This window comes from Hypanus sabinus, chromosome 4 (genome assembly GCF_030144855.1).
Source record: "Hypanus sabinus isolate sHypSab1 chromosome 4, sHypSab1.hap1, whole genome shotgun sequence".
Classification (NCBI taxonomy): domain Eukaryota; kingdom Metazoa; phylum Chordata; class Chondrichthyes; order Myliobatiformes; family Dasyatidae; genus Hypanus; species Hypanus sabinus.
This window is the reverse complement of record NC_082709.1, coordinates 38,838,888-38,855,695: the sequence shown is the minus strand read 5'-3', so window position 1 is coordinate 38,855,695 and position 16,808 is coordinate 38,838,888. Positions and strand designations below refer to the sequence as shown.

Sequence of the window (16,808 nt, the reverse complement as noted above, 5' to 3'; positions counted from 1 at the left end):
TCAATATCCAAAGAGCCTCACCCAACCTGATCCAGTTGCAACTTGACATCCATCAACACCGGCTCCCATTTCAGCAAATGCTAATGAGTGGAAGGAGGTAGGAACTTTGCCCTTTCACAGGCTGACAGCTAATGTACTGGCTGAGATTAGCCGATTTGGCAGAGACCAAGGGTCAAACCTTCAGTTATCTTTCACACAAAGGCAAGGTTTAAACAAAATAACAGTGTGCACTAATTGCCATCTTTAGCTCTTTACACATCCATAAAGTAAAACATCTTGTGGTAGAACTGGAATGGAGGATGAGGAAAGGAGATCCAGAAACAAAATAGAAGTTTGAACTAATATACGAAAAACAATGAAAATCCCCAGCAGGTCAGTCAGCATCTTTGGAGACAGAAACAGTTACACTGACCTTTCCTTTGATTATGACTGAAATATTGACTTTGTTGCTTTCTTCAAATATGCTTCCTAACCTGTTGAGGATTTCCTGTATTTTTTGTTTATTTTAGGAAAAAGAAGTGAAGAAGTAACAGCTGAAGAGATAAGAAGTCTCATATCTGGACAATGGTGTAGCTTGTACAGACTGTGAGCTGCTGCCTGTTCTTTCAAAGAATACAGTCAAGGCTGCATTGAAGCTTGGTGACCCTAGCTACAGCTGGCCTGGTTACCAGCTGCCTTCAAATGAGTTTAACTTGAGAAGCAAGCCTCAAGCAGATATTATGATGCCAATTTACAACCAGGAAAAAACATCATCGCCTTTCTTTAGGTGTAGCCTATGAAAGGGAGAAGAAGAAATACTTCTCAAAGGCACTATAAATACTCTGCGATTTTTGTACCAATTCCAAATAACCACTACAGCGTTAATAAAAATAATTTACATCAGACTAATTCTATCAAGTATCCCCAACACCCCTGCCTATTATTTCACCTCAATTAATCTCATACGTCTACAGTACAGAATAGAGGCCATCAGTCCATTATGACCATCTTGCCAAAATGTGCTCTTTAGGCTCCTCCCACTGCCCTTCTTATTGTCTATACCCTGTGCTCTGAGTGCTCATTTCTTTCTTTCCCAAACATTAGTAGGTCTCCTGCCTCTACCATTCATTCATATAGCAAATTCCAGACCTTCATCAATCTTCGATGATTTTTAAAATTCCTCTTTTCTCCCTCCTCAATGACCCTTCTATAAATCTGTAAATTTATGCTGTCATATCCCAATTTCAAACCAGTTTAGATGCAATTGCTTGAAACTAATGACTGGAGAATGAGGCCTGTTGCTTAAGATGGCTTTAAGGTACTGAAAACTTCAGACTTTTTTTTAAGAGACAAAGGAGTATCTTTGTGAATGTACCATAATATTATTGTGGTTAGACTTGTACCCACAATTCCCTATATTGCTTAATTTCACTTGGAGCTATCAACAGCAGAGTAGAGGGAATGAATTTCCTCTGAGGAAGGAAGCAAAAATAGAGTGAGGAAGACATTCCATCGCTTACAAGCATTCCCAAGCTGTCAAGTTACAGAGCACCATTGCGAGAAGCATATCAATGCCCCTTCCCCCAGTCTTGGATAAAGAACAACATACATACAATAATTAATATTAAAAAGTGAAACATAATATTTGCTAATATTGTGAAGTCCCAATTAATTAATTTTACCACTGACCACTGACCACCGAAGCAAATCAAACAAGGAAAGCTACCTTAACGACACTTATATCCTTTTCATTCCTAAAATATTTAGACCTCCAATAGAATCACCTGCTAACTTGATGTATTAATTTTTGGGGTACTTTCCATAAGTGTCTTACCTCCAAATAATTTACAATCTTTAAAGGTCTGCATTGGTGCACATGCTGAGCATTTTTATTTACAATTGCAATCAGAATCTCTTGTAAATCTGATATACCGTAGAAAGGTAAACACTGAGTCATTTCTTGAATTTCCAAATGATGCTCTCCTGTTGAGTTACCTAATCATGAAGAAAGAAAGTTATGTTGTAGATTTGACATTATTTTATGCAGCACATATAATGCTTAAATTCTAAGTTAATATTGATTGTATTTGGTTTAATGATTTAAAAGTTAAATATAGTTGCTAACTTAGAAACTTTCCTGCTGTACCACAATGAAGTGACAAGTATAAATGAGTTATGTTTTGAAATTGAAGTGCTATAGCTATTTCAGCTTAAGTTAACTACAGCTGCAAACCTTTGCAAGGTTTATCAAAAGTTGCCTCAGGCTCTGACTTGCTCCTTGTGTTAACAATTCCCACATGGCCTGAGTGACATTTGGCAACCTCTCAGGGATGGCCATATTAAGCAGATTTAAACAAGGCAGCGTGTCTTTCCCCAAGAAAAGGAATCAGTTGTCAAATATGTTTAATAACAAATTTCATCCAGGGTCAGTGCCTGCATCACCCTGCACAAGGAGCAAGCCCCAGTGGAATGTGTGAGTGACGTATTGCTGAATTGCACATATATGTTAGAAGATCTTCCTAGCAGGGACACTTAAAAACTATCATCTCAGCAAGAGGAAAATAAATCTTCACTTGGTGACCTTTCTTGGAAATAACCATTCTGTTTTAAAGAGTCTCAAGTGGAAATATTCTCCTGTTCCATCCGCTGAGAATCTACTCCCATTAGTAAGATTTATAACCCAGTCAGCAGCTTTTTATTCCAGTTTTTTTGTCTGTTTTTTTTCTACTACAGAGAGGCTTCTGTTGGGCTTCAGTGTTTCATAGTAAAAGCAAAACACTTGTTCAAAAAAATTCTATTTTTCAAACATCAGGGATTAATAATTTAACTCATGGCTACAAGTGATATAATGGAATCAGCTATACTTGGTTTTTTTTAAAACAGAAACACCACATCTTCATAATTCAGGTAATAATTAAGTTCCATCACTTCCCCACATTCTTTCCTTTTCACTAATAACCCCCTGGAGTAAAAAGAGAGATGGTGCAGTCCACTCTGTAGTTATTGCCAATGAATAGAGTTAGCAACATTCCTTTTCAATGCAGCAGCAGGCACACTGAAGTGTCTCTTCCATCGCTACCACTGGATTTATTCAAGATTAATCAAAATTAAGAGCATTATAGCAGTTAAGTGACACATAATAAATGCTGGAGAAATTGAGCAGGTCAGGGAGCATCTATGGAGGGAATGAACAATCAGTGTTTTGGCCTAGACCCTTCATCAGGACTGGAAAGGAATGGGGCCAGGAGCCAGAATAAAAAGGGAGGAGAGGGAGGAGCACAAGAGGGCAGGTAATAGGTGAGTCTAAGTGAATGTGGAATGAAAGAGCATGTTATGAGAAGCTAGGATGTGGTAGGTAGAAGAAATAAAGGGCTAAAAAAGGAATCTGTTAAGAGAGGACTGTAGACCGTGGAATAAAGAGGAGGAGGTGTGGACCAGAATATAGGTGATGGTCAAGTCATGAAGGTGAGGGAGGAGTAGGGGAAAGGGTGAGGAAGGTGATGAGGAATGAGAAATTCCTCATTCCTGTGGCCTCCTCATGACTGCCCAGCATCACTCTGTGGTTCCTTATCTCCTTCCATTTGTTCCATGATCTACTAGATAGATATGGATGGTTTATTGATCCCGAAGGAAACTGCAGTGTCACAATAGCATCACAAGTACACAAGTATACAAATATTAGAAAAGAAGTAAGAAAGAATAAAAACAAGTTACCTTAAAATAAGATGTACCAGATTTACAAGTCAAAGAATACAAGATCGCTTCCCCAGCTATAGGTTGACTCATTATAAGCCTGATGGTTGAGGGTAAGAACGATCTCATATAGCACTCTTTGGAGCAGCACAGTCATCTTAGTCTATTACTTTAAGTGCCTCTCTGTTCAGCCAAGGTGGCAAGCAGAGGGGTGAGAAACATTGTCCAGAATTGCCAGGATTTTTCGGGGGGTTATTTGTTCTACCACAGCCTCCAGTATGCCCAGTTTAACTCCTATGGCAGAGAAAGCCTTTCTAATCCTCTCCTATCACAATCTTCCTTCTTCAGCTCCTTGCTTCTTCCACCTATCACCTGCCAGCTTCCCACATCATTCCTTTTCATCAACCCCTTCAACCCACCTCCCTTCCACCTCTCACCTGGACTCATCTATTTCCCGTCAGCTTCTGCTCCTCCCTTCCCCCTTCTTTCCAGTCCTGCTGAAGGGTGTCGGCCCTTCATTTCCCTTCATACGTGCTACCTGACCTGCTGAGTTCCTCCAGTATTTTGTGTGTGTTGCTCAAGATTTCCAGCAGAATCTCAGATCTACGGCTGCTAATTGGCATTTTTATAAGAAAAAAAATCTAAGTTGTTTTAACTCCCAACTGAGATTTAATTGACTGAATTAAATACACAAAAAGGTGATGATAAAGAAATTATACTACTGATGATCTATAGCTTCTCCTGAGGACGGGGATAGTGTTACATCTTATCATGGAGAAGAGATTGTCTGTATTACACTAATGGAATCCTTGGTACTGTTTTCTGGTGACTTGTGCATACCAGATCAGGTATTCATTGCTGTATTCATTTAAAATATTAGTTTCAAAGTTTTTCAGTAAACAACAATTGCTAAAGATGTTTTTGCAAAAATCTTAAACACGCTGTTATGAAATTCATAAGTTGGGAAAACTGAACCTTTCAGCGTTTGTTAATGGGAGATTAATGCAATGCAGTTCTGTCAATGGATATGTTTGTGCTTGTGCCAAAGGCCAAAATTCAACTTCTCCCCCCCAGGTGCACTGCATTGGTTTGATGTGCTGTCACTGGAAATCTGCTGCAAAGGTTAGACCCCTAAAATTTTTTCCATGTGAGGAAGGTGTGCCTGCAAAAACCCTCATGCTCTTTCTTGCACTGACCAGTTACTGACACAGCAATTCTGTCAGAATAATTTATTGCTATTATTGGGTGGAACGCCTTATCTCTGACACATTTTGTATGTTTTATGGATGATTATGTAAAGTATAGATTGCTGGTGACCCAAAAACTGCATTTAGCAGCAAGGAGGTCATGACAGCGGGTGCCTTTACACCTCAAAGCTCATTTTACACCATATGGCTTAAATATAGTTTAATAGGCTGAAGTAACCTTCTCGTTTCACCAGCTGGTGGAAAATACACAAAGGACTGAGGGTTATAGTGAAAAATAACCCGATAAAGAATCCCACCCTTGCCATCATTGAGAGGAATTGTGTATGGAATGCTTTGGCTCAATATTAATGGATCTGGAAAGAGTGTAAATATAATTTACAAGTAACTCAAGAGATGCCCCAGGCCATTTGTAATTAGGTACCAGTAAACTAAATCAATAAAAAAGAGTAGAGAAAAAAAATAAGAATAGTAAGCTCAAAGCATGTATGAAGTTGCCCCCAGGAGAAAATAGTAAACTCCCTGCAAAGACTTTAAGAATTCATCCATTTCAATTGTTTGAACAACAGCTAAGCTCTGAATCAAATACTCAAATTAACCTGAAGTTTGAAAAACCTGCAACTGTATATTTAGAAATGAGTGCACTGCACTTAAAATTCTGAGCACTTAATAAAACTGAACATTGTGACAAAATTTAAAATTCTGGAGGGCATAAAAGTGGAACTTCCTTTAATTTCTTGCTTTATTGGTAGGATACTATACTTTAAGGAATATAACCATTCATCTACAACATACCTGTGATTAGTTGTACCTTGAACCCATTACAGACAAGTCTGGGATCTGTAAGATAAATTACCCTATTCATAGCAAAATTTTCTTTTTGCATATTATAGAGGCAATCTACATACTGGGGTCCTCCAAGCTGGCTGAAATAAATCAAACAACAGGTTAGTCTTGTCAATGACGAATCGTAGATGACAGCAGTTAGCTTATACTTCAATTCATGTGTCCTCAAACTTCCTATTAAGTGTCTTAATCACTAGATATCATAATCATCACTGCTTAATTCTTCTTTAATAAATCTTTAGAAAGAACCAGCTCTGATTGCGGGGGGGGGGGGGGGGGGAAGAGGGAGCTCTTGAAAATACAAAACTAATCATTTGAAATTACACAAGGATGCAGTGCAAAATATTTATTTAGAGTTCTGATGAAGAGTCTCAGCCCAAAACTTCGACTGTTTACTTATTTCCCTCGATGCTGCCTGACTTGCTGAGTTCCTTCAGCATTTTGTGTATATTGCTTTGGATTTCAAGCATCTGCAGATTTTCTCATGTTTGTGTTCTAAATATACATTACTAGTTTCAATTAAAAGTATATACTGTATTTAATACATTCATAATATGGAAAATAACAAGAGAATGTTTAAAATTTTGTATAAACACTCATCTGAGCTGAAACATGAATGGGAGCACACTGGATTGTTAAAATGAAATACATGATATTTTCAGAGATGTAATATCAAAATTACACTGGTGTTGAACTCTAAAAGTAGTGTAAATCTATACACTTAAGTCCTAATACATTTTGATTGCATTTATATTACCTGCTAGTTAGCGATATTGGTGTATCAAGGATTTCTGTTGGAAAAATATGATTCTCCATCAGTCTTTTAAACAGCAGAGCCTCCTCCACTCGAAAAGGGTTTAGTAACATCAGCTTCCTTTCAGAGGCAACAACCCATCCATTCGGGGAAGTCAAGGAATTAATGAGATGAAGTCTTTCACCACCTGTTTCATTATTTTTGGAAAGTTGCTCAAGTTGTTTTTTTAAAACACTTAAAGAAAATGGAACATCAATCACTTTACAAGGATTTTCCAAACTGGTTTTGTTATGGATTTGTGACTGAAAAAGTTTATCCAATATTTGCTGATTTGAAAGTGGTGCATTTTGTCTGTGCATCATAGTAACTTTAGATGATTGGGCCAATTTTGGCTGTTTCACTTCACTGTGAGGAGGATTTTCGTTCATGGCTTTCTTCAACTGTAAATTGTATCTGTTCAGGTCCTTTGCTGCTTTGTGCTCGAACCTAAAGAAATACAGTCTTATTGAAACACTTGCTGATTAAAAGACATGCAGAGCTAAATCAGGTTTGTTACTTCACATATTTTTGTACACTCAACTACACTGCTTAGTGTACAAACTGGGATTTGACCAGCGGCAGAAGACTAACCCCATCAATGGCATCAAACCTGTTTCACTGAGATAAGGGTAGATATTAAACATTTTCTATTAAATGTAGGTTCTAAAAACCAGCAAAATCATTATGAACAGTGAACAATTTTGAGATTTAGCATTCCAACGTAAAAAGTTGATTTAGCAAGGACTTATCCTTTAAGGTCAAGCTGTCTTATTTACTTATGGGTTATTAATATTTTATAATATGCATTAATTCTTATCTGTATACACAAACTTAAAATAAAAATAACAAACTCTTGTATTAAAGCAAGTCTGGACCACTATAGTGAACAATATCTGCTCCATATATTAGTATGCAAAATAATGTACCTTCACACATAATGATTTATAAGAAAGCTGGGTCACCGAAAGCTCAATTTCACTGAACACAAACAGGCCCCTCAGCCCACCTGGTATTTGACATTTACATCCAGGGTAAAAGATCTGACTATCTACCCCATCCCTAATTTTATATACTTTTATCAGGCCACTCCCTCAGCCTCCAATACCAAAGAGAAAACTATCCAAGCTTGTCCAACTTTTCCCTGAAAAGTTCAATGCCAACAGCATCCTGGTGATCCTATTCTGCAGCTGCTCCAAAGCCTCCACATCCTTCCTATATTGTGGTGACAAGAACTGCATATAGAACTCAAATGTGACCCAATCCAGTTTTTATATAGCTGTAAAATATCTCCCCTACTTTCATAGTCAATACTCCAACTGATTAAAGGCAAATAATGCCATTCTCCTCCTTTTCTTAGCGGTGATGCTCACTCAAATTTCTCTTCACCTATGTTGAGTCACATGATGCATTGGCCTGTGAAGAATTATTGAGATCAGGAACACTAATGCAGTGCACACAGGTAGCAGAGGTCACAGAGACAACAATTTCACTGCAGTTCAAATGGTTTCTCGAATGAGAACTCAAAAGAACTGTATTCAGCAACCTACAAGAACTCTTTCCCAACACTGACATTTGGATTTAAAGCTATTACATCCCTCACACACTCTTATACATTATAAAATGTCCCTATTAGAGTTGTAGAATGATACAGCTCAGATACAGGGCAGCCTACCCAATGAGCCTGTGTCAACCTCACTGCCTACCCAATTTCTTGCATTTGGCTCATAAATGTCTCACCCTTCAATGTACCTATCCAAGTGACTCTTAAATAACACTATTGTATCTGCCTCAACCACTTCCTCTGGCATTTATCCCATATACTCACCACCCTCTATGTGAAAATGATGTTCCTCAGATCTTTCCTACAACAGGGTGACCAAAACTGCACACTGCACCCCACCAAGTGCAATATACCCATTGATAGAATGTGTCTGTGGAAATACTGCTAACTACAAAAAGCATTTTTTTGTAACATGTGGCTAAAGCAGATGATAAATTAAAAATTCTGCCAGAAAATAAGTCAATTATCCTGCAGTAATTCCAGAAGTAGATCTGAGAAGAAGATGGCACCAGTATATTTTGGAAGAAGATGGTGCTAGTGAACAACGCGTCCAAGGGTGGCATCCTCCAGATGGTTCACAAAACTACTTCTTTATGACTTCCTTTTCTTTCAAATGTGGCTCTGCTACTGTTGGAGCCTGTGATCTACATTTTGGTGGTGTGCTTTCAGGCCGATTGCGTGATCTGGTACTTTGCTGTCTCCAAGAAGGTTCTGTGAGACCTCGAGCAAAGTTTGTGGCCTCGAGACCAAGAAGCCTGGAATTCATTATTAACTCTATTTCTCACCAATCTAAATGCCGGGAGACTGAAATCATCAATGTTAGAGCAGGAGTCTGCGTGGCATGTGATGGGCGCTCTCTCCTTCTCACTCGCTACTCCCAAAGTATGGCCCTTGTGGTCAAATGTTCTCTCTCCCTCTATACTGTTGGAGGAAGGTGCCGGAGTAATGGACCTTGGGCAAGGTTTAATCGACGTGATGGGTGGATTAAGCACATTATGATGTGTTTCTAGTTTCTGGTCATTCCTTTATTTAGTTGCTATTTTGTGTGATTTTCATTGGAATGGCCTGCAGATAACAAACATTGATTTGACTGAATATCCCTGGACTCTTGATTTTGTGTTTTATATTCTGTGTTTTCGTTCTTTTTGTTATTGCCATTTGCCTGATCCGCTTTTTTTGGAAGTGGTGGGGGGGGGGGGGGGGCGGTTGATGTTTTTCTTTAAACAGGTTTCACGGTTGTAGCTGTCTGTGGGGAAGACAAATCTCAGGGTTGTGTACTGCAGACATACTTTGATAATAAGGGTACTTGGAAGTTTTGAATCTTGAATATTAAAGTGACATTTTCAAGCTAGTACTGAAATCAAGAATTATGCTTGCCCTTTCCAAAATTGGTACAAAAAAAAACTAAACTCTTTTTTTAAGTGTTGGGTTGTGTAAATTAAAATCATATCGTTTAAAACTGTTTGAAATCACAATCCAAAAAAACTTTGTGTCACCGTTGTGCTAATGTTTTGAGGTGGGAACATGCATGCATCATTTTAATGAACTAAAAGAAAACACTAAATTAAAACTCTATCTGATTCAGGATGCATTCTTCTTAGGTCCAAAAATATACACGGTGCTGTCATTTCAACAGGTTAAGCTCACTTTTTATGAAGAGGTTTGACTCTCAGGAACACGTCTGTGCCAACTGTGATGCCAATTTAAACTAATCCCCTCTGCCCATGCAGAGGTTTTACTGCTATTTTCACAGAGCTAATGTAATAGAATGAAAACATTATCTGGCTTTATTGCAACGAGGGGACATCTATGCATATCTTTATTGATGAAACAGGAAATAGGTATCTTTCAGTTTTCCATTTAAAGTTTTTCCTCCTACTTTGTCTTATGAGATGAACCTCGTTCATAAAGTGCCTAAAATGGGACTCTCCATTTTATACATGTAAAGAAATTTGCTTTCACTGAAAACCTCAAGAACAATTTTAAAATGCGTTCCTGTTTCTAGTGCAGGGAGAAAGGAAAAAATAACTTGCATCTCTGCAATTGCTTAAAAATAAAGTAACAATTTCCAACATGCTTTAAAAAAGTATAATCAAATTTCCAATGTGCTTAGGCAAGTATAATCAAAAGGCTGATAATAATACCTCTCCCTGTAAGCCAAGAATCAATGCAAAATACAGTTCTTAATGACAAAAGTTTTACTGCTATTTTCACAGAGCTAAGAAATAGATTGAGAACATTATCTGGCTTTATTGCAATGAGGGGACATCTATGCATATCTTTATTGATGAAACAGGAAATAGGTATCTTTCAGTTTTCCATTTAAAGTACAAAATAGTCATATGCTTATAATTACAAGCTGCTCCATTAGTAGCTGTATCTTCTTTGCATGTTAAAAATTCTCTTTTGCAACAATGATAAATTTCAATTTTGGTAAATTCTGCTGTTCTTCTACCACTAAGTGTTCATATTTTCCAATTAATACACTGAACCTGAAGAGAACACTTGCCAAAAAATCCACAAACGCTGGCTAATGATGTTTACAGCTGGAAATCATTAACCTGGCATAAAATTTAGCATCTATATTGTAAATTAAAAATATACAACACCATTACATGGCAAATTTAATCATAAGACATTATCTCTCATATTAAGGAAATATCTTTTATTGTGAATTACATTTTACTGTTTCCTGTTATGCATGGACAGATAGTAACATTTGAATATTCAGTCAATTAGTTGCAGATATAGTTTAAGATTTAGAAATATGGACCTTTTATTCAACAGTTGTAACTAATTATGATTTACTCTATTCACATATGGTAACTTTATTCTGTTCAACCTATTGAATCTAAGTGGGTTCCTGGGACAAGCAATAAATCATATTCAAGAAGTAGAGGAGAGACTGCCTCCACAATAACTATTGAGATAGAAACCATCTGCTACCTGTACAGCTGGAGGGGAAAAATCTCTTCAACAGAAACATAATCCTTTAACAGAGTTACAGCCTTGACCTGACCACTGAGTTATGTACTGTTACCAATTAAAAACTCTGCTTCTTTTTGGATTATGCAAGTCTTTGGTGTGGTCACCTCTAGGCCTTTTACTAATTATCCTCCAAACCCCCATTCATTTTCTTCCACCAGAGGTACAGCTCAAGGTACAACAGAATCCATCTACAATCACCACGATAAGGTGACATTTGGCACAGTAGGATTCAATAATTAAGATTACACTAAGTGCTTCAATCAAGGAACCATGATCACTTTACTTAAGCACCAGGTTATCTACCTTCCTCTTCAATAGCTCAAAGAAAACAAAGCAAAAGATTTTACATGACATACAATACTTGCTTAATGGAGAAGAACTACATTTAATAAGGAAGGAGAGAATGAGCTGATTTTAGAAAAATTAAGGTCAATGAGATATCAAAAGGTAGCCAATGTAGTAGTAAACCAGATACTCCAGAACATAGAAGGGCTCAGTACAGACCTCTTAGACCATGATGCTGTGCCAATCTTTTAACCTACTCTAAGATCAATATAAAGCATCCATCCCACAAAGCCCTCCAATTTTCTTTCATCCATGTATTTATCAAAGAATCTCTTAAATATTTCTAACGTATCTGCTTCCACCACCTCCTCTTTCCATGCACTAACAACCCTACCTCTGACATGCCCCCATGCATTAATGCAATCAACTTAAAATTACGCTCCTTTGTATAAGCCATTGCTACCCTGAGAAAAGGGCTGGTTGTCCACTCTATCTATACGTTTTATTATCTATACCAGGCATGGGCAAACTACGGCCCGCGGGCCATATGCGGCCCGTAGAACTTCATGAAATTATATTAATAAACCTTGTTAACGTTTTTTCCCCGCAATTCTGGCGTTTTCCCAACAGATGACGCACTCTATATACATTTGTGGCGACCCATTTCCTGGCACATCCGAACCAGCTCACGATTAGCCAGCGTTCTGGCTAAGGGAGGTAGCCTGCGGGGATTTGCGAGCACAGAGCTTTGGAGCCTCTGCGCAGGAGGGCAGGTTGAGGGAGGCTTAAAGTGAGGCTGGGGATTTCAAATAAAGTTTTTTTCTTCGACTGCAGTTACCGACTCCGTGTCGTAATTTTAGCGCTGCATGTAGCACACCGCTACACATTGACCTTTGTTGAGGTGCAGCGTATTACTCCACATTTGCGCTTTACTCTTTGTTCGGCTCGACCTATTTGTGTGAACAGGCGTTCAGCATCATGAACATCAACAAAGCCAGCCACAGATCCAAGTTAACTGACCAACACCTCAGATCCATCCTGAGAATCGCCACAACAAAACTAAATCCAGACTTTGATGCGCTGGCTAAAAAGGGAGATCAACAACACTGTTCCCACTGAAATTAAAAATAAGTTTCTTCGTTGTGTTATGTAAAAAATGCATTTGAAAATATTTTTTTCAATAAGCCTTACATGTTACATGTCATTTCTGTTAAGTAATGGACATGAGTAGTGCGCAGGTGCACGTACGTTCTCAAAATAAAAAATGCACTCCAGTTCAAATAACGCGCTCCGCATACTGTTCTGTCATTGTGTGGGTCGTTGTTGAGTTTTGGCACAGGGGACAATTGAATAAGAAGGAGCAGGACAAGTAGACCTGCATCTCCTACCGTTTTTGAAATAAAGACAGTCAGGAGGAGAGTGATGATGATAATATCTTGAAGGATAACAGAATTTTCAGTGCTTTAAAATAATAACTTACTATTAAAAAAAGCTGTATTTTATTCATTTAATTTTCAGTGTTTTAAAAGTCATTTCAATAAATAGCTAAATACCATGGGACTTCAAAGACAGATATTTTGTTGTAATGCATGTGTTCATTTTCAATTGAAATTAAAGCACATGTTTTCTACATATCCCATGATATTTTATTTTCTCTTATGAGGTGTATTACCAAAACATTCCGTCCATCTGCTCCTGGTCCGGCCCCCCTGTCAAATCTTGGAACCCTTTGTGGCCCTCAAGTCAAAAAGTTTGCCCACCCCTGATCTATACACTTCTATCAAGTCACCTCTTATTCCCTTCACTGCAAAGAGAACAATCCTAGCTCGCGTGACCTTTTGTTCATCAGTCATACTCTGTAATACAGCCAACATCCTGGTAAATCTCTGTACTCTCTCTAAAGGCTTCCACATCCTTCCTATAATGAGATGACCAAAACTACACAATACTCCAAGTGCAGTCTAACCAAAGTTTTACAGAACTGCAACACTACCTTGTAGCTCTTGAAGGCCAACACACCATGCACCTTCTTAATCACCCTTTCAACTTGTGCAGCAACTTTAAAGGACCTCAAGATCTCTCTGTTCCTCCACACTTCTCCAGACTGAATCCATTTACCACTTCTTAGCCCAGATTTGAATCCCATCAATGTCCCATTGTAACCTATGACAATCCTTTGCACCAGGGTTTCTCAAAGATTGCAATTTTTAAAAATAAACGTTGTTTTTTGAATTTCGTGCAATGCACAATGCTAGCACTCAAACTGGTGGGTGGTGACCGAGCAGGTCCATTAGCAATCTTGTTAGAGGTCTCTCAGCCCAGTATGGTAGCGCACAGTTGGACAGTGTTTATTTGGTTGAGTCCATTCTCAAATTTTGACGCAAGACAGGGGAGGCTGTTAATTGGTGAGTGCTGTATTGCATGGAGGGGAGGATGACAGGCTGATGAGGAGGGGGAACTACATTTTCCAATCATTGAATGGATTCGCCCAACTTGGGCTGTGACATCAGCTTCTTCCTTTCGAATTACCTCTCCCAACTTCCCCCGTGTGAAAACCAGAACAAAGAGCACACCAATCTCCTGTTACATACAGAAATCCAGTGGCTTAGCAGAGGACGAGGTCTCAACAGGGTATTTGAACTGAATGGTGAATTGCAGGAATACTTTTAAGAGAATAGTAGGCCAGATTTTGCTGAGTGCTTTGAAGATAAAGAATGGATGCAGAAACTAGCCTACTTAGCATTTTTTATCAAATGAACCAGTTGAACAAATCTCTGTGAGGCTCTGGAGAAAATGCTTTAACTTCAAGTAACAAGATTCTTGAATTTAAAAGCAAACTTAATCTTTGGAAAAATCATGTTGCAAACAGAAATCTTGAAATATTTCCACTGCTGCTTGGGCTTGAGAGTGAGAAAGGATAACAGAAAATCTCCAATCTTATTGAAAACCACCTGGAAGAACTGTAGAACAAAATTGAACACTGTTTTTCCTCCCTTTCAACACAAGAGTACGACTAGTTGAGGGACCCTTTCTCTGAATCTTCTGCTCTTCCTAAGAACTTGACTTTGAGAGAAGAGTAAGAACTTTGTGAGCTACAGTCTGATCATGAGATTTACTGACTTGCCCCAGGACACGTTCTGGATTTCTGAGAAAGAAGAGTATCCTGCCATTCATTGGAAAGCAGTGAACACTTTGATGCAGTTTTTAACTTCTTACATGTGTGAGCAAGCTTTTTCTTGTTTAATAAGCATTAAGAGCAAGAATAGAAATCGTCTTATTTCAGTTGAAGATGAAATCTGTGTGTGCTGATCTCAAGTTCGATGCAGAATTGAGTATTTCTGCAGCAAAAAAAAAACACAAGCAAGGGTTTCACTTGCTAGGTCTATATTTGAGCTTGATAATGTCAGAGTAAGAAAGTGTTTTTTCAAAGTCTTGTATAAAATTGTGACTTAGGCTATATTGTATTCCTTTTGCTTTGGCTTATGGTTTTAGTAACTTTACTGTTCAACATTGTCAATAAATTTTCATGTTGTAAATAACATTAATTAAAATCGATTTACAACCTTAATTCAAATTAAATCCTCCGAACCCTCCTTCAGAAAAATTAAATCCCATTTTGGCTTAACCCTGTTATTCAACAGAAATTTATTATGTTTATTTTAAAAAATTATGAAAGGGAAAGAGAGAGATTAATTTCAAGGTAAGCTAAGCTAAACTACCTGTTTTTCTTCCAAGAAATGTTGGCTAAAAATTCATTCTCTACTCAAAAGAACACTGATAATTATTTTTGGATTATTGTATCGACAACTTACTGATCATGCTAACATACCATGAGGCGTCGATATAATAACTTTTACACAGGGGTTCCCTGCATTCCGAGAATTATTTCAAGGGTTCCTCCAGGGCCAAAGGGTTGAGAAAGGCTGCTCTACACTATCCACAACACCACTAACCTTTGTGTCTTTGCAAATTTACTAACCCACCCTTCCACTTCCTCATTTATTTATAAAATTCACAAAGAGGAAGAGTCGCAGAAAAGATTCCAATGTAACCCAACAAGCTTCAGGCGGAATACTCTCTTTCTACTACCAACTCTCTGCCTTCTGTAGGGAAGGCAATTCTAAATCCATGCAGCTAAGTTTCCTGGATCTCATGCCTCCTGATTTTCTGAATGAGCTACTTTGGGGAAACTTATTGAACACCTTACTGAAATCCATATACACTACATCCACTGTTCTGCCTTCTTCAATTTGTTTTGTGACCTCCTCAAATAATTCAATCAGGTTCATGAGGCACGGCCTGCCCCTCACAAAGCAATGCTGACAATCCCTAATCAGACAATGATTATAAATTGTGTCTCTAAGAATCCTCTCCAATAGTTTATCCAGCACTGTGTAAAACTCACTAAGTCTATAATTCCCAGGATTATCCCTATTACCTTCCTTGAACAAAGGAATAACATTTGCCATCCTTCAGTCTTCTGATACCACTCCTTTAGATAGTGAGGATGCAAAGATCATTGCCAAAGGCACAGTAATAATTCTCATTGTAACCTGGGGTATGTGCCTTCTGGCCCTGGGGACTTATCTACCCTAATGTTTTCCAAATGTTCCAGCACATCCTCTTTCTTAATATCAACGTGTTCCAGCCTGTTTCTAGGCTGTCCACATATTTGTCAAGGTCTCTATCACTGGTGAATACTGAAGTGAAGTATTCATTAAGGACCTCCCCTATGTCCTCTGACTCCAGGTACATGTTACCACTTATATGCCTGTTCGGTCCTACCCTCACTCTAGTTATCCTCCTGTTTGTCTTGTACTTGAAGAACACCTTGGGGATTTCCTTAATCCTACTTGCCAAGGCCTTCTTATGTCCCCTTCCAGCTCAACCTTCGTAAGATCCTTCTGGCTACCTTATAACCGACCCATGCATCCTAAACATTAAGTAGGTTTCCTTCTTCTTCTTGAATAGATATCTTGTCAACCATGGTTCCTTCACCCTACTCCCTTTCCCTGCCTCAATGGGACAAACCTCTCTATTAGCCCATTCAACTCCAGAACATCTCAGATTGAGTTCTAGATCCACACTGAGATTCACAATTTAAACAAGCATTTGATCATTAGTCACTGTCTCAGAGCAAAGGAAAATGTCTTGATGTAGCCATATGACCTCCTACCACAGAAAAGACAGCAAACACCTTTTCTCGCAATGTGTGCCAACTCAGTATAGTAAAGGATCTTCCTACTTACAAACAGGATAGACTCAACTCTGACTTACTTGAGGGAGATCTGTAAAATAGCTAACAGTGTAGAATATAGACACAAGGCTTCTTCACTGATACATTTTATACATGGTAGTCAGGGAACACTAAAATGCATATCTAATCCTCAAGGAAGTGCCCATCCAGGTTATTACAGCTATAAAACCAAATCCCATTTTCTAGCCCTTGCTTCACTGC

At 38.3% G+C, this 16,808-nt stretch overlaps 1 protein-coding gene across 3 annotated transcripts in view; it reads right to left on the bottom strand.

The window, feature by feature from the left end:
- The window catches only part of pms1 (PMS1 homolog 1, mismatch repair system component), a 141,923-nt gene that overhangs the window by 3,501 nt on the left and 121,614 nt on the right, over positions 1 to 16,808 (bottom strand). For all 3 annotated transcript variants that reach the window (XM_059966867.1, XM_059966866.1, XM_059966868.1), the window contains 3 exons: positions 6,481 to 6,963; positions 5,673 to 5,803; positions 1,814 to 1,974 (listed from right to left, as the gene is read on the bottom strand). In XM_059966867.1, the coding sequence (XP_059822850.1) occupies positions 1,814 to 1,974; positions 5,673 to 5,803; positions 6,481 to 6,963 (775 nt within the window). The remainder of the gene's footprint in view (positions 1 to 1,813; positions 1,975 to 5,672; positions 5,804 to 6,480; positions 6,964 to 16,808) is intronic.